Here is a 21609-nt window from a genome sequence, read left to right as displayed (position 1 = left end):
CTGCTTCCGCAGGTCCCCCAAGGTCTGGAATCGGTCCTTCTCCACAATCTTCCTCAGGGTCCGGTCACCTCTTCTCGTTGTGCATTGTTTTCTGCCACACTTTTTCCTTCCCACAGACTTCCCACTGAGGTGCCTTGATACAGCACTCTGGGAACAGCCTATTCGTTCAGAAATTTCTTTCTGTGTCTTACCCTCTTGTTTGAGGGTGTCAATGATGGCCTTCTGGACAGCAGTCAGGTCGGCAGTCTTACCCATGATTGCGGTTTTGAGTAATGAACCAGGCTGGGAGTTTTTAAAAGCCTCAGGAATCTTTTGCAGGTGTTTAGAGTTAATTAGTTGATTCAGATGATTAGGTTAATAGCTCGTTTAGAGAACCTTTTCATGATATGCTAATTTTTTTAGATAGGAATTTGGGGTTTTCATGAGCTGTATGCCAAAATCATCAATATTAAAACAATAAAAGGCTTGAACTACTTCAGTTGGTGTGTAATGAATCTAAAATATATGAAAGTCTAATGTTTATCAGTACATTACAGAAAATAATGAACTTTATCACAATATGCTAATTTTTTTAGAAGGACCTGTAGTGAGGGCCAATACTATGGCTCCGCCAGTACTTCGCTTGCGGGAGGTTGATGGAAGCATAGTAGAGACGGTTGGGGATATATTGAAATGTCTACACACCTTCTATGCTGATCTGTATAGGTCGGCGGCTAGCTATTCGGAGCAGGAGCTAGAATCGTATCTCGGTGAGGTGTCCTATACTAGACTGAATGATCTGGACAGGGGTATTATGGAAGAGGATATCATCTAGAGGAGGTGGAGAGGGCTATTATGGATCTGCCATCTGGAAAGGCCCCGGGTCCAGATGGCATCCCGGTGGAAGTGTACTGTAGATATAGGGACAGCCTGGGTCCGCAGCTGCTGAAGCTTTATAGAGCCGCACACTCCTGCGTATCGTTGCCGGACTCTATGTATGTGATGCCTCCATTGTTGTGATTTTGAAACCCGGCAGGGATCCGTTGGACTGTGGATCTTATCGTCCAATATCTCTTTTGAATTTGGACTATAAAATCCTGACCAGGATTCTGGCTAATAGACTGAACAAGGTGATAACGTCTGTGATCCACTCTGATCAGTCTGGCTTTATGCCAGGGAGATCCACCTCGGATAACATTAGAAGAGCGCAGGTTATTGCGCAAGTGGGAGTTGCTGGGGAAGCGAGGTGGGCCCTAGCCTCTCTAGATACAGCTAAAGCCTTCGACTCTCTAGAGTGGCCCTTTTTAACTGCAGTGTTGAGATGCTTCGGCCCTAATTTTATTAGATGGATTGACATCCTTTATAGCAAGCCCTCGGCATATATCCAGCTTAATGGCTCGTGCTCTGATAGGATCTCTCTACTTAGGGGTACGAGGCAGGGGTGCCATCTCTCGCCTCTTTTGTTTGCAATAGCGATAGAACACCTAGCAATCAGACTCACAGGATCCAATCTACACTGGGGTGTCTGCGGGGGGGCAGAGAGGATAGAGTGGGATTGTATGCGGACGATCTGATCCTGTTTGTCTGATCCGGATGTGTCCCTCCCGAGAGCGATTGCAGTTATAGCGTCCTTTGGGAGATACTCTGGGCTACACATAAACTGGGGCAAGTCAGCCATCATGCCCTTGTGGGCGCACGACTGGCCGGAATGTGATCACAATTTGCCTATGGTAGATAGGTTTAAGTATCTGGGTGTTATGATCACCAAAGAACCGCAGCTCTCCTACGCCTTGAATATTGAGCCCCTGGAAGCCCTGTTTCAGGATAAGGTTAAAACATGGGAGTCCCTCCCACTGTCAGTCATGGGAAGGCTGAACCTGGTGAAGATGATCTTGCTACCCAAGGGTCTGTACTTGCGGTTGCATGCTTGCACCTCGATCCCTCGTGGTTTCTTTAAACGCATTCTTGCTCTGATTGCGGCCTTTATCTGGGGCAAATCCAGAAGAAAGCTCTCCCTCTCGGTCCTTCAGAGATCAAAGCTGCAGGGGGGTGCTGCCCTTCCTGATTTTTTTTTTTTTTCTGTACTTTATAGCAGGTCAGCTGAGATTTTTGAAATCCTGGGTCACTGAGGCTCCTCGGTCAAATGCAGAAACCTACCTGCATGAATATCTGCAAGTGTCCACCTTATGGCCTGTTTTGGAGGGATCTGGGCATTTACAAAAGTGCACCCTTCCAGTTCACAAACTAGCCCATCAGATATGGCAGGCGTCCAAATCGAACACATATAAGGATTTACCTAGTGAGGTTCCTATTTGGGACAATTGTATGTTCCCTCACTTGTCATGATTAGAGGGTGTGGCAGAGTGGAGGAGATAAATGGAATCAAAGTGCTGGGGTATGTATATGAGGGGGGTCAGTTTTCTACAGATACAGGACAGATTTCTGGGGCTGTGCACTCTCTTCTACAGGTACCTACAGCTGCATCATGCTCTGCAGGCCCAATTCCGGGGCGGAAACAGAAACTTGTCCAAGTATCTCCTCATTGGGGTTTTGAGATCTCAGGGTCCTAGGGGGATTGTGTCAGCCCTCTATACGCACTTGCTCAACTGTCGTATGCTGGGGGCCCCGTTGGCTGTCAAGGGCAGGTGGAAGATGCTCATACCTTCCTTAACACCTGAAGAGTGGGAGGAAGCTCTGATAGCCCAAACTAGAGCTTCCCCTTCCATTAACAATAAAATGACTCAGCTATTTATTCTACATTGTAGTTATCTGACTCCTATTAGACTTCACAGGATGGGTAGGATCGATCATTCAAGGTGTCATAGGTGTGGAGCAGAGGGTGCCGATTTTTGGCATATGATATGGGACTGCCTGATAATTCAGCAGTACTGGAGGTTCTCAAAGCCTTGGTCCCTCTGCAGCTATGTCCTAAGATGTGTGTCTTGGGTGTAGTGGACAACGAGTCTTGGACACATTACCACAACATTTTCTTAGGAGACTTTGTTCCCTGCTAGGAAGGCGATTGCACTGCGATGGATGGGTGACTCCCCTCCCTCAAAGAGACAGTGGCTCTCTGGTGAATGATGCGGTCTCCATGGAGAACATAGTCTATAAACACAGGGGATGCCCACAGAAATTTGAAAGGGTGTGGGGTGACTGGTGTGCATCTCCACTCACTTTGCATGCTTCGCATCTGCACTCGACAGCCACCAACCTCTAGGGTTCTATTACTGCTAGGGGAGCTATGTGGCTGAAAAACCATGTTTCCTATAGGGTCACTCAAAATATCACCAATTCCTAATCCATAGAATCCAATAGAAATAACTTTTTTTATATTCAGTTTTGTTGAGGGGAATTACCAGAACAGGAGAATAATAGCAGAAATGAGCAATTTCAGTAATTCTATTAAAATAATAATTTTACAAACCTCAGATTTAGGCATCATTTTAAAAAAAAAAACCTGTATGTTACATTATGTCAGCTAATTAGAACCCTTTTGTCAAATTGTTCAAAAATTTTGACTCCAAGGTCTGGACACCTCTGTCCTGGTGAGCTCTTTACTTCTCATCCCTTTTAAGGGCCCCCAAATCACTGCTGAAGTGGAATGGCATCCTGCAAGTGGACCAGATATCTCACTGACTGTATAGTTTTACCTTTAGAGCTGTTTTTTTTCCTCTCTCCTCAACATCTTGTTTTGTTCCTAAAGGGTAGAGTGAAAACTCTATTTGCACTTGTGAAATAATAAAAATCCTACCTATTCTGACATTGCTTATGTGCAAACATAGCAGTAAGAGTAGCTGCACATGGTGTAGAAAGTCTGCAAGAAATCTGCGTCAAAACCCCACAAAAAGCCACACTATTTAACACCTTTTTGGTGCAGATTTTCCACAGATCTCACCCTTCCACTGAAATAAATAAAAAAAAATGTGCATTTCAAAATCCACATAGCGGGTTCATTTCCACACCTAAGGAAAATGTACATATTTCTCAAATATCATACATTTTGCTGGTACTGTATTATACTGATGTTTTTCCACACAAGATTTCGCATAATGTTCAGGCACCCAATGGGTGGGTTCACACCTGGCGTAAACACTGCAGAGTCTCTACAGCGGAATTAAAAAAAAAAAAACAAAAAAAAAAAACACACACCTTTAGGGCTCATGCACGAGGCCGTTGCCACACCATGGCTGTATTGCAGCCCCCATACGACGGGTCCACAATACACGGGGCACCAGCCGTGTACACCCCACATCACTGATGCGGTGCGGAAGCACGGATCGGAACCACTACGAAGTGCTTCCATGGTGTTTTTGGCCATGCCTCAGCACCGCAAAAAAGTAGTGCATGCACAACTTTTTTGTAGTGCGGTCCTACTGCTGAGACCCCTAACGATCGCAAGAATGGAGGCCCCATACCCCTGCAATGAATGGAGAGACTGGTCATGCATGCATGTGTCTTCTCCATTAATTTCTATGGGATTTTCTTAGATAGTCAAGCGCTGTACCTGAACCCGCCAACCATGTAACTTATATGCAGACAACTTAACAATTCCCCGGAATGCAAGACCCCATTCTTAGGAGATGAGGAAGAAGCCAACAGCTATCTAATATGTATAGACTGCAGTTTGGACTTATCTGTATTCTGCCAATGGACTGCAGAAAGGTTAAAACCCAAGTCACACTACACCACTGACAGAAGAGACAGCACGCAGGTTACTGAACATCCACAGTGTGGAAGATCTCTTTATTATAAACAGCTTCAATGCATGGATTGGCTTTTCTAGCCTCAAAAATCCATCAGTAGAAACACATCTTATTTTCCAGTAATAAACATAACACAGGATTTATTAACAGGCTGCTTATAACTTACAAACTTTAATAGAACTATACAAAAACAGCTCTGATTTATTTAACGGGAACCCATCACCTCTACTAAGGTGCGCTCGCCGAGGGCAGCATAGCATAGACAGACCTGATGATTTCAGCGGGTATTTACTTTCAGGCCAGAATACAGCTATTACAGTACTGACAGTCTGAACCCCACAGTGTGCCAGCACTGAAAGGGAGTCTAAAAGACTCATGGCCCTGTCCTCCCTACCTCCTGTTCATGACTGGTGGTCTCTTTCAAGTTAAGCGTAGGAAAGAGATCTGACAGTCAGGGGTGGGAGGACGGGCCATGAGTCTCAGACATCTTCCCTTGCAGCTCTGGTGTGTGCTCAGTCAGTACTAAAAGTACTGAATTTTAGCCCAAAAGTAACAGCCTGCTGAAATGAGCAAATCTGTAACTACACTATGCTGTCCTCAGCAAGGGCCCCACCGTAGAGGCGACAGGTACCTTTAAAATTATTGTACAAAAAGGCACGACAGACACATAAAAAAATGGACTCTACAGATCTTCGAGCAGCCAGATGGATATAACCTTGGCCTTGTGATACCTTGCATCAAGCATGAACACTACTCCGCTTCTGGTACTGTAAGGAGTAGGTCAGACATGGCTAGCCCTCCCCTAGAGAAAGCAGGGGAAACCATGACTTGGTCCTGTGTTATTAGTTTACATTTCCATCAAGATAAAAGGAGGCTTGAAAATGTTGGTGTTTATGTAGGCCGTCGTCACGTCCCTCAATACAACATCCCAGTTTTCACTAGCTGCTTAGAGGAGACCAAGAATACAGAGTAGCCAGTGTTGGTTGTGACTAAGATTATAAATTCTCATGACTGCGTCATGTATATTGAACCTAAATATAAGCAGGGGAATTGATCAAGTCATACACTCCATTTATTATAAGCTCCAGCACATAAGTAATTGTGGTAGTATATGGTTGGAGAGAAGGTTCACATATAGTCAGAACATACAAAAGGTTCCCAAGTTGTTATTTTAATTCTGACTCCATATCTTGAATTGCTGTGTGATAATACGGAACAGCCGATATCCAAGAACCACAAGATTTTACCATCACTTGGTCATCCATTCAGCTGACAAGATGGCTGAAGTTGCAATTTAGAAATGCCAACCTCATGATCGCTCTTCTAATTACTACTGGTATCTGTGACTTGGCATGGGAAATAAACATTACTCATCATGAAGGACAATGGCGCAGGTAGAGGACAGTCAAAGCAGTTTTGTTATATAATGACTAGGTAACAGCTAGTAAATAGAATCAAAAAGTTTCCCAAAAATGCGTACTTCTATCTATCCAGGACTGAAGATCAAAACCTTCTAACTCTCAATATGAAAATATCAATATGCATATAAAAATGGTACAAATACAACTGACAGTGGTGTAAAACCCAATGCCCAACTCCTCTCACTCCCCAGACTGACAGGGGCCTATACCTACAGTGACACCTGACTGTACAGGGACTTTTAAGACTTAATTTTACATGTAATTAGTCTGCTGGATTCTGAATGCCAGGAACATAGAACAGTGGAAGGTACATGGACACATGTCTGTCTCACAGTCAGGATGGTTACATAATCTCAGGTATTCACCATGCCAGATGACAATGCAGTGAGTAACTGAGGCATGGCTGAGATGAACCTCCCAATGCTTTTAATGTATAAAACCTTCATGGTAGTGAATCTTATGAGCAGTTATAATGGGGCGTGTAGAAGTCTGCATAGAAAGACATAGCACAGGTTAGGAGGCACTTAGAGGAATGAGAATCCTAGTGTAATTAATGGTCATTAACATATAGACAAAGCATCAACCAGTATATCTAATAGACTGCAAGCTTTACTGTTCACCAAAAGTGGGACATACCCAAACGTTTCATGATCTAAAACTATGCCAATATAGTGCAAACTTTTGTCCTCATTTACCCAGCTGCTCAAAGCTGCACTTATTACATATAATCTTATCAGCGAACAATGGAGCAAGTGAAAATATCCAGACACCGGCACTTGTTCCATTCATACTTGCATCATGGTGTCTGCAGCACTACAATGGGGTCCACTGCTGCTCCACTGCTTTGATGGCAAAAATAGCACGGCATGCACCATGAAATGCGATGGAACTGCTGTCAGGTACTGCAGACTGGAGTGCAAACCCAGCCTTAGGGTTCATCACATGACCATGCACTTTTTTGTGGTCCGCAGAATGCACAGGGCCAGCGCTATATAGAAAATGCCTATTTTGGTCTACAATTGCGGACAAGAAAAGGACATGCTGTATTGTTTTTTAGGGTCGTGGAACGGAACAATGGATGCAGACATGGTGTGCTGTCTGCATCTTTTGTGGTCCCATTGAAATGAACGGGGCCGCACATATTCCACAAAATTGCGGAACAGATGCGGACCCATTCATACGGTCGTGTGAATGAGCCCTTATTGTGCATCACTGCCCTCAGCAGACACTATTCTTAGGTCACATTTCTGCAAGTGATAGAAAATACCCATTACTGCACCACAAACTAGCATTTACTTAGTCCAATGTTTATAGCGACTTGATTCAGAGCATTAAGCTTATACAGAAGTGGTGTTTCTTCGGGGGTTAAGTGGTTAAACAACAACATTTTGGCACCTTCTCCAATGGCATTGAATGTGTAAGGTTACTCAGAAATAGTATCATGGTCACATACACTGAGCTGCTATCCTACCGCTGCGGTTTGACTCCATTAATCAGCACATTTTTTATTATTGTATTTTCTTACATTATATTTTTTTGCTCCCCATATATATTTTTTTTCTCTATTTACAATGCGCTCCTGTGGATTTATTTTTGGGAAAATGGGAGTGGCACAATGTTTAAACAGGAACAACTTAGACTGAGGATGCTGATATCTGTATACAGTGGGGGTAGCCATATTGAAGCCTCTGCATCCTGAAACTCATTCAAATGAGAACATTTGAGTTTTATATTCCCAGCATAGACCACAAGGCTAACATTCCTCAAGCAGGGACCCAATCCCATTCATGGCAGGTAACAGGGGGCTTAGGTATGCTCATGGTGAACAGGTGCTTACAAAGAAACACTGGGCATGACTTCCACGTGTTCTCAGAACCATTAAACCAATAACATAGCTGCCTCCACCATAGTACGGGATCTTGGCTGTACAAAATACATATTTTTTTACTTTTCATTTATTAGATAGATTTCAGCAAAGCTAACCCAAATCTTCTGTTTCTAATACCGACCAACATTGGTCTTACTCCGGTAACATTTTCCCAAAATGGACGCTATTTAGATATACATACTGCTGCCAATTTAAGAAATCCACAACAGAGTGTGATATTATGGTGGTGAATTAGGCACAAGCCAAAAAAAACTAAAAATAAATAAAATAAAAAATATATATGTCTTCAACCACGCAGACAGAGCCTGCTTACTCAGATTTAACATGGCACGCTTGAATTGAATTCTTATTGCCATGATGACCAGCTGCACGTTTAACAAAAAGTCCAAGCTCCAAAAGTCACACATTTCCAAGTGCCCAAGCTCAGCAGATAAAATCTCCTGGGATCTCTTGCAGCATTGGCTCTTCAAACTTAAATCGCTTTGTAATGGCTTTAGATTCAGTTTGTTTCTCCATCTCTGTCTGTCGGCACTGTCCCAAAGTGTAAGTAGTAATTAATAGCAGCTCCCCTGTGACAGTCTGTCCATCTGTGTCTGGCTGGCTTGGACTTGCATCCAGAGAATTTTCAGTTTTCAGCTCGTCATCCTCTTCTTCTGGCAGGATTTGCTTGCTTTCTTGAACTGTGCTCATAGAACTGGAGTAAGGATCTGGGAGGTCACCTTCGGCTAACCAAGGGTGCTGAAGACAGTCTTCTGCTGTCGCGCGACCTCTGAAATAGAAAACCAGTGGTCTTTAAGCCTGATACTGTCACCATCCACATGATAACTTAGGTCTATTTCATCAACTATCAAAAGGTTCCTCATTGGGATTTTAGAACATTATCTGACCACACAATTAAAAGGGATCAATCTTCCCTTCTTAATAGTCTATACTGCTGGCACCACTAGCACAGCAATGGGTCCATGGGACAACCGTTGGCAAGACACCTGGCAGCTTTACACAGAAATGTATTGCCGAACTTAAGGCGTGTAAGAATGGGGAAAGGGCTCCTTCTCCTGCAGGCTTGTGCTCCACTGATGTCAACATTCGGTTTGACATCGCCACAGCCAATCACAGGCTGCGGTGGTGTCCAGTTCCACTTGCGTTTTGTGACCATTTGTCCTTACGAACAAACCGGATGTTGACATCGCTGGAACCCAGGCCTGCAGAAGGAAAAGGAAGCAGGCAAGTCATCTTCCCTTTGCAGGTCTGGCAGAATGGGGAAATGCGCCGATGCTCCTCTCATACACCCTAAGTGAATACAGAAGAGAGGATATCTGGGTTCAGCCTTGAACCCGGACAACCCCTTATTCCTTACAACCCCTATTCCTACCTGGGACACTGATCACTAGGATATGCCATCAATGTCAGATAGTTGTGGGTCTCCAGAAAAGGGGCACTAATGAATGTATGGCCACCCTCTGTTCACCACTATGGTTGTGAATGGAGAGGATGCTGCACACGTGCTGCGTACTCTTCAATTCGGGGGCCCCGTTCTGATGATATGTCATCAATGTGCCAGATGGGAATGCCCCTTTAAAGGGTTTGTCTAGGATCAGAAAAACTGTTAAATTCTTTCAAAACCAGTGCCACACCTGTCCAGATTGTGTGCTTGAAGTTCAGCCCCATTCAATGTTGCAGAGCTGCAATACCAGACAACCATGGATAGATGTGCCACTGTTTTAAGAAGGAAGCAGACATGTTTTTATAATACTGGACAACCCCATTTAGGCCTCATGCAGACGACCGTTTTTTTTTTTAAAGTCCGCAAAAACGGGGTCCGTAGGTCCGTGATCCATGACCGTTTTTTCGTCCGTGGGTCTTCCTTGATTTTTGGAGGATCCACGGACATGAAAAATGAAAATAAAATCGAAGTCAAGTTTGCCATTGAAATGTTAGGAAAAAATGGACACGGACGCGGATGACAATCTTGTGCATCCGTGATTTTTCACGGACCCATTGACTTGAATGGGTCCGTGAACCGTTGGCCGTGAAAAAAATAGGACAGGTCCTATTTTTTTCACGGCCAGGAAACACGAATCATGGATGCGGCTGCCAAACGGTGCATTTTCCAATTTTTCCACTGACCCATTGAAAGTCAATGGGTCAGCGAAAAAAAAAAAACGGAAAACGGCACAATGGCCACGGATGCACACAACGGTCGTGTGCATGAGGCCCAAAGCTTAGTTTAAATTTGATATTTGGGCATTTTTTGGATAACAGTAGGGCACTTCTTCAATGTCTCTGAACCAGGCAAAAAGATTGGGGAGGGATCTAATTTTGGCACTAGAGTTTTTATTTTCTCTCATATGTCTTTAGATGAAAAGGACTCAATAGCGAGCCAGCTAGGGGTGGGCGATATAGGCGATATAGGCGATATGCGATATGAATTTGGGCCACGATATGGATTTTCGCCATATCGCCTATATCGCCGGACCGCGATATGATCGCGCGCACCATGTTCTGAGCCGGCCGGCACAGCGGAGGGAGGAGGAAGGAGGAGGGAGTCCCTCCCTCCCCACTGTGTGCGGCTGCCGCTGAACACCAATGAGGACCGAGGAGGAGGAGGGGAGGGACTGTGGCCACTGCACTACCAATGAATGTGCCGGCCATATCCCTCAGGGTCCCCCTCCTCCCCCCCATCATTGGTGGCGGTTTGCAGTTCCGATCGGAGCCCCAGCAGTGTAATGCTGGGGCTCCGATCGGTTACCATGGCAGCCAGGAGTCACGCTGCTGAAGTCCTGGCTGCCATGGTATGTTAGTGAGCAGCGCATTATACTCACGTGCGCTGTGGCCGGCGGTCGCTCCTTCTTCTGTCTGTGCGGCGGATAGCTAATGCTTACAGCATTAGCAATCCGCCGCACAGACCTATGAGAAGGAGCGACCGGCGGCCACAGCGCACGTGAGTATAATGCGCTGCTCTCTGCTCACTAATATACCATGGCAGCCAGGACTTCAGCAGCGTGACTCCTGGCTGCCATGGTAACCGATCGGAGCCCCAGCATTACACTGCTGGGGCTCCGATCGGAACTGCAAACTGCCACCAATGATGGGGGTGGGAGGGGGAGGGGGACCCTGTGGCCACTGCCACCAATGATTAATAGTGGCGAGGGAGGGAGGGGGGGGTTTGCGTTACCAGAGGGGGCAGATCAGAGGCTGGGGAAGGGGGGCAGATCAGAGGCTGGGGAAGGGGGGCAGATCAGAGGCTGGGGAAGGGGGGCAGATCAGAGGCTACCGCCATGGTCAGCTCCCTGCTGTTGTGTGCACTATGCACAGGGCAGCAGGGAGAGTGTAAAGTCCTATTCACCCTAATAGAGCTCTATTAGGGTGAATATGACAAGGGTTCTAGCCCTTAAGGAGGCCAATAGTTAATAAATAAAAAGTAAAAAATAAATAAAATTTAAACACCCCCCCCCCCCCCCAATATAGAAAACAATATATCGCAATATCGCATATCGCACATGCTTAAAATTATATCGCAATATAGATTTTAGGCCATATCGCCCACCCCTAGAGCCAGCCCTTTCTTAGTATTTGTTTTCCCCCTCTTTTGTGCCATACTCTGGGCCAAACGGATGTGGCCCAGCCAAGACTAAGGACAGCAGGAGACTATCTCAACCCGGTAGACTACAACCATGTACTTTCTTGGATTTTTGTCATTCTGATGGGACCCAATCAAGATTTGAAGAGGTGTTGCTGGAACCTCTTTTTTTGAGAAAAGGATGGCTCAGAGTTACATTACTAATAAGAGTTACATACTTATTAATAAAGTTGTGGGACAAGGTAGAGTTAAACCCTATTAAGAGCTATACAGGAAGCATAGAAATACCCGTTTCTCATCTATTGAGCGCCCTTCCTATGATCAGATAACCGGGCTGTCTACTCCAATGAATACACTGATGAGGTCATGCTTTTTAAGAAACACCTGGACAAACGAGTACCAGACACGCATAGTAAACAAATGTACCATAAGTGTGCACTCAGCACTTCATACAGGATCTGGCAGAGGACAGACAGGAAGAGCAGATAAGCACAGGAAATACAAAAAGAGCCATTACTAAAATGGATGACCACTTACGCAGGCTCCCTCACGAGAAGTTTTTTCATGAAGTCAACGGCAGGATCTGAGACTCCTTCAAAGTCTTCTGTGAAACTGATGTTCAGCTGGGAAATGTTCAGGAAAGTGTGCTGCTTGTCATCACCCAGGAAAGGAGATGTACCTGTGAGCATTATATATGCCAACACACCGATGCTCCTGTCGGGGAGGAAAAGATACCTTCAGTTCACATTACAGTGGAGGGGTTCGTCCGTGTACCCAATCATGTCACCAATAGAAACAAAAACACTGAATAGGCACATATGTCCCAGGTAGAGAAGAGTACAAAAGTGACCTACCACATATCTGTCGCTGTGCTGATCGGCTCATAACTCAGGATTTCAGGTGCTAGAAGGAGAGAAGCATACGGTTATTCCACCGCTGTTCCAAGCAGTTCCAACTGAGCGCAACTTACAGGACACTTACCCACATATTCTGGGGTCCCCATGATCTCTCTCAGTTCTTCATTGTTATTGACTATTCTGGAGAGGCCAAAGTCCACTATCTTTATGTCGCCCAGTGGACAGTCACTGGTCAGCAAGATGTTTTGTGGCTACATATAATGAGAAGAAAAAGAAAAAAAGTAAAGTAAAGTAAATACACACACACACACACACACACACACACACTCAGTGCCTTAAAGGGAATCTGCCAACTCCAACCCCCCCCCCCCAACTAAAGTAAAGTAAGCAGTCTAACCTCTTGTACACGACTATGTGTTTTGCGGTCCGCAAAAAAACAGATGACGTTCCATGTGGCATCCGTTTTGCGGTTCCATTGTAATAAGGGTTCATTCACACGTCCGTAATTTGGGTCCGCATTTGTTCAGCAATTTGCGGACCCATTCACTTTCAATGGGGCTGAAACGAATGCAAATCCACATTTCCTGTATCCGCATCTTCGGGATCATTTTTTTTTTTTTTTTCGGGATCTGCAATTTCGTTCCTGAAAAAAAAAAAAATAGAACATGTCCTATTCTTGTCCGCAATTGCAGACCAGAAAAGGCATTTTCTATTATAGTGTCTGATGTGCGGTCCGCAAATTGCGGATCGCACATTGCAGGTGTCAGTGTTTTGCGGATCCGCAAAACACTTACGGACGTGTGAATGGACCCTTATATCCTTGTCCGCAAACTAGAAAAAAATAGGACATACAATTTTTTTTTTGCAGAGCAATGGAACAGACATACTGATGCAGACAGCACACAGTGTGCTGTCCGCGTTTTTTGCGGAACCATTGAAATTAATGAGTCCACATCCTATCCGCAAAAAAAAAAAAAAACGTATCGGGCACAAACAAAATACAGTCGTGTGCACAACTGTATGGCTTTTTCAGTATTTTGTGTTCCGCAAAAAATACGGATGTAGTCCGTGTGCATTCCATTTTTTGCGGAACGGAGCAGTTGGCCCCTGATAGAACAGTACTATCCTTGTCAGTTATGTGGACAATAATAGGACATGTTATATCTTTGAACGGAAAAATGGAAATACGGAAACGGAAGCCAGGATATCCCTACTCGTGTTAAAGCTCTTCAGGTGGAAAGGACATTGACCAACCAGATAGCCACCTATAGAGCGTTTTCTTCATTTTTTCAGGACACCAGAGTGGCCACTACTGATGGGAAGGCATTGGTGGACACATCTATTAAAAGTCCTCTGGAGAAGCCCAAGTCATTTATATAACTCTGTTACTCCCATAGTACACGGCCACAGGACACACAGTACTCGCTCAGTTTTATTTACACCAGGATTTTAATTTCGGGATGTATAATAAGAGCGAGCCATGTCTTCTCAGTATATTCTGTTCAGAACAAACACATGAGTCACTGGTAAGCCGAGCCTCCACCATCACATAACACTGCACCCCAGCAATTACAGCACCGTCTCGCCAGTTGCTTTACACGATTTATAGCAGGCAGACTAGTGAAGTTGGTTTACATGACTAAGTGGTTTGATGTTCTCAGTTGTGAAGTCCCAACATTTTCCGCCATGCCAGTCACACCCGAGACGGTCAATTGACTAGAATGGCCTATGGAGAAATTTATGATAAAGCCAATGTGCTATGCACAAGGTATAAAGCCACAGAATGAACCCTTTTATCGCCGCGCCTCTACGTTACAATCCCAGTGTCTGCTAAGGATTCCACGCATTTCAATTGCCCAGAATGATCAGTTTCCTACTGATCCTCGAGTAGCAGTTTGGCCAGCAAAGTATTAATGCATTTAGTGCTGATTCTTCACAGCGGCAGGTTAAACAATTGGAAAGAGATTTGTCCGATCAGCAGTTGCCGTCTCGCTAGAACAAGCTGCGAGGCCAATTATTGAAGCTCTATTTCCCACCTCTAACCCGGTCTGCAGTTTACAGCCATTTAGAGGGTCTATGTATAAGTAACGTCATAAAGCCTGACCTAGCCACTTTCCCTGGCATTAAAATACACCCCCTCCCAAGCACTGACACCACTGCAGATGTGCAACAATAACAGACCTCAGGAGGACTTCTGACAGGAGAGAGCAGCGGATGTATAAAAGCTTCTATTGACTTACCTTCAGGTCAAGATGGACCACATTGTGTCGGTGTAGGAAGGAAACTCCTTTTAAGATCTGCCTCATTAGCCTCTGGACATCCTTCTCTTTGAAGGCCTCTTCCCTTTCTGCCACACACTGGTTGAAGATTTCACCGCCGGCAGCACTGAGGAACAGAAAGACCGGTCACATCAGCACAAAGTGACCTGAAGGGCCAGCCTCATAATATCAGACTATAGAAAGACTATGCTTACAAATGGGGGGATAGAGACTAAGCCAAGTACCCCCTGCTTAAAATAAATAAACGTACTAGGTTTCCACAGGGCAGTTGTCAGGCAGATTATTGCAAATGAACATTAGTATGAACACTCTTTCCCGATAATTGGCCTGTGTATCGTATCGCCGATAAAACGATCAAGGTGCAAAACACTCATTCATCATGTGAAATGATCATACATGTGGACACCTAAATCATAGTTTCTGGCCATCGTTCTGTGTGAAGTTATCTACTGCCCAGAGACAATGAATCGGCTCGTCCCCCATACAGTGGAATAGATTGCTGTATGTTCATTCATCTGTTAGACAAGCTGGCAATTATCGGGAAGGAATGGTGCCTTTCCAATAACTGCCTGCACAGTCGGCGCATGTAAACCTGGCTTTAAAGGGAATCTGACGTTGAAGATGGTGTCTGAGCTGAAGGCAGCATGTTATAGAGCAGAAGGAGCTGAGCAGATTGATATAGTTTTATGGGTAAAGTATAGTTTAATCGATTCAGTATAACATTTATTTCATTCATACTCATTCTGGGCTTTTGAAGACAAGGAGGTGGTCCCATCAGTGATAACAGTATACGGAGATAGCTGTCAATCACTGATAGGACCGCCTCCTGGACTTTAAAGCCCAGAATGAGCAGGAATTTACATGAATGAAATACAAGTTATACTGAAGCTGTTCCTATAGAACTATATATCAATCTGCTCAGCTCCTCCTGCTCTATAACATGCTGCCTGCAAATTATTTAGCATTTTCATGGTGGCAGGTTCCCTTTAAGGCTCCATTCACACGTCCGCAATTCTGCGGAATGGAATTACGTACCCATTCATTTCTATGCTGCCACACAATGTGCTGTCTGGATCCGGAAATGCAAATCCGCACTTCCGGGTCCGCTATTCCATTCCCGAAAAAAAGAGAAGATGTCCTATTCGGACAAGATTAGGCAATTTCTATTATAGTGCCGGTGTCCGTGTTTTGTGGATCCGCAAAACACATACGGATGTGTGAATGGACCTTAAGGCTATGATCATAGACTGAGCTGCCCTTCACCTTGTTAAGCTAGGTTCTGTCTGTGACAGGGTACACAACCTGCAGCCTGTAATAGGACAGATAGCTCGTTTAGGTCTGGTGGCTGTTCACATATAGTTCCTAAAGGTGCACTGTGCAGCAACATCAGGGGGTTGGCACTCCAAATAAGATGTCATTTATTGGAGTTGTGAAATGCTAGGAAGAAATGTACATAATCTACAATGGAGAAAGCTGCAGAATGGGAAGAAGGGCACTTCTGAAAGGTGGGAGTCCTAAAAGGGGAACCTGCACCTATTAAATAAATATGCCATAAAGGTCTCCGATGGGAATGCTCCTTCCAGTTTTATTGCAGCGGTTCATTTTGACCATATAGCACTCTGGTCTATAACATGCAAAAACTAAGTGGTTCGATTAGATGGCCCTTACTAAAAAGGAACTTATTACCAGATAAAAGCTAGTCATACAATGGGTGACATTTCCAAGTGTGCTCAGTAACAGGACACCCCAGTTATGGGATATTACACAGTTCATTAAGAATTTCTACCCCTCCATTTGTAGGAGGCAGACAATTGCGTTAAGTATATAATATTAGCAGTAATGAGGACCATTCACCTAATTGTCTGGAGGCTGTTATGTCATGAACATTCAGGATCCCATGAAGCAGGAGGGGTTCGGCGCAGTGACTGTGGGACCCGCACGCATGGAACGGTGCCTCTGAGAGAATACAATAGAGGAGGCCTACAGCAATGGCACACAATGAGTGCGGCTTGTGTAACCGCTTACATCATCATTTGGCCGCTTTTATCAGACGCTAGTGAAGATGAAATGTCCACGCTTACTGAATTACAATACTTCTACTACTCCACCTAAATGGAAGCACCATATAGAACGGTGCAGCTTACAGTTTTACGGTATCATTGTTACACTTTTAAAGGGCATCTGTCACATGAAGACACAATGAGCCGAGCAGATTGCCATTTAGTTTTATGGGGAAAAATAATGTATATATAGTAATTTATACATTTTAATCTTAGTTGTCTAATGGGCAATCCTGCCCAATAATGGAGCACCCCCTGGTCACCCAAGACCAGAATGAACAGATTCATATTAATAAATTATTAGTTACACAGAATATTGTCCCATAAAACTATACATTCAGTCCGCTCAGCTCCTTCTGCTTTATAACATGCTGCCCACGGGCTTTACTATTGATGACCTATCCTTTGCCATAGATATAGCAGCAGGAAGAGAGAAGGGAGACGGCACGTGCGCACTCCGTCTCCTCATACAGCTGATAGGCGGTGGTGACTGGTGTCAGACCTCCGCAATCTGATATTGATCACCTATCCTGAGGATAGGTCATCAATAGTAAAAGCCCGGAGAACCCCTTTAAAAAGGTAGCCCACCACTCTAACCAAAAAGACAGAGGGTCAGAAGAAGAAGCAGTGAGAGTCAGCGTTTTGGTATCATATACCCAAGAGCCCATGAGATGCTGGAATGTTTTACTGTAACTTATATAGAGGAAAAAAAACATGCTAACACTTTATAAATCTGGCCCCTGATGTCCCAAAGTGGTAGCTTGAAATTAGAAAAAAGGGGTTGCTTCTTTCCCAGCAACAGCACCACTCCTATCTAGATTGTAAGCTCTTGCGAGCAGAGCCCTCACTCCTAGTGTTTTAGTGGTTAGTGTTTAGCTAGGTCTTGTTTTGAACATGAACCCTCTGAATTGTAAAGCGCTGAAGAATATGGTGGCGCTATATTAATAAATCGTATCATCATTACTGCCCATAGTAGTCCAGAGTCGTGGTGACAGATCCCCAGTAACATACCCTGGTCACTTTTGCCACATTAACTGGTGACCCGGTCTACCTCTGTGTGTACGTGTGACATGGAGGGACGCCTGGCTCTGCGATCCTCACTTTTACTGTCACACAAAATGAGATGACTTTCTGTAATATAGACATATCAGGCATCTTGTGACTCATTTCAGAATTTTATTATAGTCGGCAAATACACTTCGGGCCATATTACAAGGAGACTTTGACAGGACAAAGTTTCTTGGCAGCCGCAGACCACAACTTACGTGCAGCATCACGCCACTGCGCAAAAATCAACCTTCAGCAGAAGACCATGCGCAGTGCGGCTCTTCAAATGGAGTCATGAGAAATTTTCCCATATTTCATAGTCCAGGGAACAGCATCCTCTTGCACTCCAGCTATGCTTAAAGTACAGCTCCCAGCATGCTCCATCCACGTCTATGGGAGTCCTAAAAACAACCAAGCGTGCATGCTGGGAGTTGTAGTTTTATCACAGCCGATCCCTGCTCTAGTTATTACGTAGGACCCGCCTAATGCTCCTATATAGCCAGATTTAGGATGTAGTGCCTAAGCAACATCTGGTGGTAGGAACCGTACGGTAGGTACCAGTGACCTTGGACAAGGCCAACCTTCACAGTTGGTTTGATTGGTTGGGATGGGCAACTAAACCAGTTTTCCTTAACACCAGTTTTAATAAATCTCCCCCATAAAGTTTATATTCCTAGGTATAATCTTGTATGACATGCTAAGGAGCAAAGATCTTCCAGACTGAAACTCCTTGCAAGACTGGCGGAAGTAGTGAACTGGCCTATTGTATCATACTCGCACAAAAGGACAAGGTGCAGCCAGCCAAATATAAACCACGGACTCAAAGAGGCCTCTTGTCCAACAGCTCAACAAAACCCTGAAGACAATATGCCATGTTAAAAAGGCAGATGAGGTTAAAAAAAAAAAAAAAAATAACTACCTGGAAAGGAATGCATATACGGCATCGGTGAGCGTGAAATCGCGGAGAAGTCAAGAGCAGTTGCCTTTACAAAACCCTCATTGTTACTGGGACAGTATCTAAACATGCAAACAGGAAAACCCAGCACATAAAAGAAATATAGAATGAAACCCAATGAATGTCATGTCCAGTGGAATTTATGCTCCTGTATCAGAATATAGAGTCATGCACACAGTGGTATAGGCCATAACGCTCCCTATTCCACTATGTGTACACATGTCCTTAGTAGAAATCCTAAAGTGACAGGTGTGCATGCTGCAATTTTGTGGGGGGGATTCGGGGGAAACACACACCACTGACACAAACCACAATGGAGAAAAAATAAAATAAAATGTGTTTGTCCTGCTTCCTGCCTAGAAAATGTGGCAAAAACACCCCACACAAACACACCAAGGACCACAAAAGGCAACATTTTCCACATCTTAATACACAATACTGAAGTTGCTTCCTACTCCTGTCTCACGTGTTGCCCTAGAGGACAAGGCAGGTATGCAGGGTACAAGAAAGTGTCTAAAATGGAGCATAAACACACAAAAAAAAGTCACCTTTGAAGCAGATCTGCCTGCAGGACTTCCCGCCAAAGCCAGAAGTGGATCCACCAGGATGGAAAAATACAAGTCCTTCCTTTATATATTTCTGATTCCTTTTGACTTCCGGCTTTGAGACAATCCTACAGGCTTCAAAAAACTCTTCCAAAACGGTTTGGCCGTACCCTAAGGGCTGTTTCACACGTGCGGATGCTGTGCGTGACATCTGCTCCGTGAATGACAGCCAAGACCCGAGGCGGACAGCAGAAGCACGGAGCAGTAACATAACTGATAATGCTCTGTGCCTCTCTGTGATCTCTTTACTACGACATCACAGTGAGATAAAGTTGTCACTGTGATTTCGTAGTAAAGAGATCACAGAGAGGCACGGAGCATTATCAGTCATGTTACTGCTCCGTGCTTCTGCTGTCCGCATCGGGTCTTGGCTGTCATTCACGGAGCGGATGTCACGCACGGCATTCGCTCGTGTGAAACAGCCCTTAGGTTAGTGTCACATTTGTGGCGGAGGTTCCAGTAGAAGCCTCAGGCACAGATGCCACACAAATACCACTGTCCAATACAGCTGCAGGCTACCACACATAGCAGAAACCCTAGGTCCCCCATTATAGTCAATGTGATACATGAGGTGCTGCGAGTGTGCAGCATATCAAGACACCCTTTTGTGTTCTACAAAGAAAAAAATCTGTCAGTACTCTGACCTGGACGTTACAGTGGGAGCTTGGCGATTGTGGCGATCTGGAGGGCTGTATCAGCACAGCTTGCGTGGGTTGCCTTCAGTCTTGGCAGCAGGGACCTAGACTACACAGCCTGCGCTGATACAGCATTGCAGACTGCGAAAATTTTGATTATTCGATTTCTCGTTACCCATCCCTCATTCCTCCTGCACTGACCGGCTGTGGGTGCTTCCACTGGGCCCTGGCCAAATGTAGCTGCCTCTTTCTGTTCAGCTGCTTAGTAATAAAAGCAGGTGAACAGGAAAAGGGTCCACATCCAGTCAAAACCCAGGAGGAAGAGCCCCCAGCCTGTGGAGACAGCGGCATTGGGGGGAGTAAATTCTATCTGTACCAACTACAGATTAGCTGAAATGGCCGTAGGACCCCTTTAATGTAATTAACTCAAATGCCCGACCCTACGTGAACCTAGCATTGCTGTGTAATGGGGGTGAGGCCATGTCATTACGACAGCCAAGTAAACAAAGACCGGTGGGGAACCCCACAGGATTTAGGTTCTTTTGTTATTTTATCACATTTCCTTCATTTCGTGATTTTTTTTTTTTATATTTGGGAAAATATATTTCTTGCAAATTGCAGAAGTCTGAGACGCACTTACTAAACCGACTGCTCACCGTTTCCCAGAGCTCTACTCGCTCTTTCCATTGTGCGAAATAGCAGTTGGAAAACCTCAGCAACCTAAAGCGGTTTTGCCATAAAGTTACGGCAAAAATAAAAAAAAAGGCAATTTCTTGAAAACCTTGAATAATTAACAGGCTGGTATATTTTCGTTTTCATTTAGGCATCAAATATATGTTATCTGCAACTACGACAAATCCGCGCAAGCTCTCTAGAGGGAAGGCGTTCCTGTCAGTGGGATGTCGGCAGCTTGAAGAGGTGCGCACCGGAGTGATAAGACAGCCTGTCACATGCACCAGGCCACACGACACTAACATAACACCCCGCAGTGATCAGCAGATTAACATGTCAGCTGCTCGACACGGATACCTGTGCAAACAGAAAACACGCTCAGTACAGCCCGGGAGACGCAGGACGGATGGGGCATAAAGAATACATCTACGCACAGTTTATAGTTGTAGAGATGGGCGCCACGTCAGGTGGTACAAACCCTCAAGGCAAATTTCACTCTATGGAGTGGAAAAATCCAACAGAACATGACCCTGCATGCATGTAGGCCCCATTCAAACCAGTCGCGGTTTCCACACAAATGTGGATTTCAAATCAATGCAGGAGACCGAACAAAAATAAAAATAAAATTATATTTAAACAGCAATGCAGACTTCCTATTAAAACCAATCGGAGGTGGAGTTTGATGTAGTGGAATATATGATGAAAATTACATTGTGTGAACATACCCTTAGGCCTCTTTCACACGAGCGTGACAGATGCGTTCAGGGTGTGTTCAGTGAAACGCGTACCAACTCGCAAGCAAGTTCAATCCGTTTTGTCTGCATTTGTGTTCAGTATTTCAGTTTTTTTTTTTTGCGCGGGTGCAATCTTTTGCTGCGTTTTTCACGAGAGTGTAAAAAAAAAAAAAAAAAGAAGACTGAAGATT

At 44.7% G+C, this 21609-nt stretch overlaps 1 protein-coding gene across 2 annotated transcripts in view; it reads right to left on the bottom strand.

The window, feature by feature from the left end:
- Positions 1-4694: 4694 nt before the first annotated feature.
- The window catches only part of STK17A (serine/threonine kinase 17a), a 34488-nt gene continuing 17573 nt past the window's right edge, over positions 4695-21609 (bottom strand). For both annotated transcript variants that reach the window (XM_044293090.1, XM_044293089.1), the window contains exons 4-8: positions 14672-14816; positions 12556-12682; positions 12429-12477; positions 12112-12288; positions 4695-8763 (exon numbers count right to left, since the gene is read on the bottom strand). In XM_044293090.1, coding sequence (XP_044149025.1) covers positions 8418-8763; positions 12112-12288; positions 12429-12477; positions 12556-12682; positions 14672-14816 — 844 coding nt within the window. In that variant the 3' untranslated portion in view covers positions 4695-8417. The remainder of the gene's footprint in view (positions 8764-12111; positions 12289-12428; positions 12478-12555; positions 12683-14671; positions 14817-21609) is intronic.

This window comes from Bufo gargarizans, chromosome 5 (assembly GCF_014858855.1).
Source record: "Bufo gargarizans isolate SCDJY-AF-19 chromosome 5, ASM1485885v1, whole genome shotgun sequence".
Taxonomy (NCBI): Eukaryota; Metazoa; Chordata; class Amphibia; order Anura; family Bufonidae; genus Bufo; species Bufo gargarizans.
This window is presented reverse-complemented; position numbering and strand designations above follow the sequence as displayed.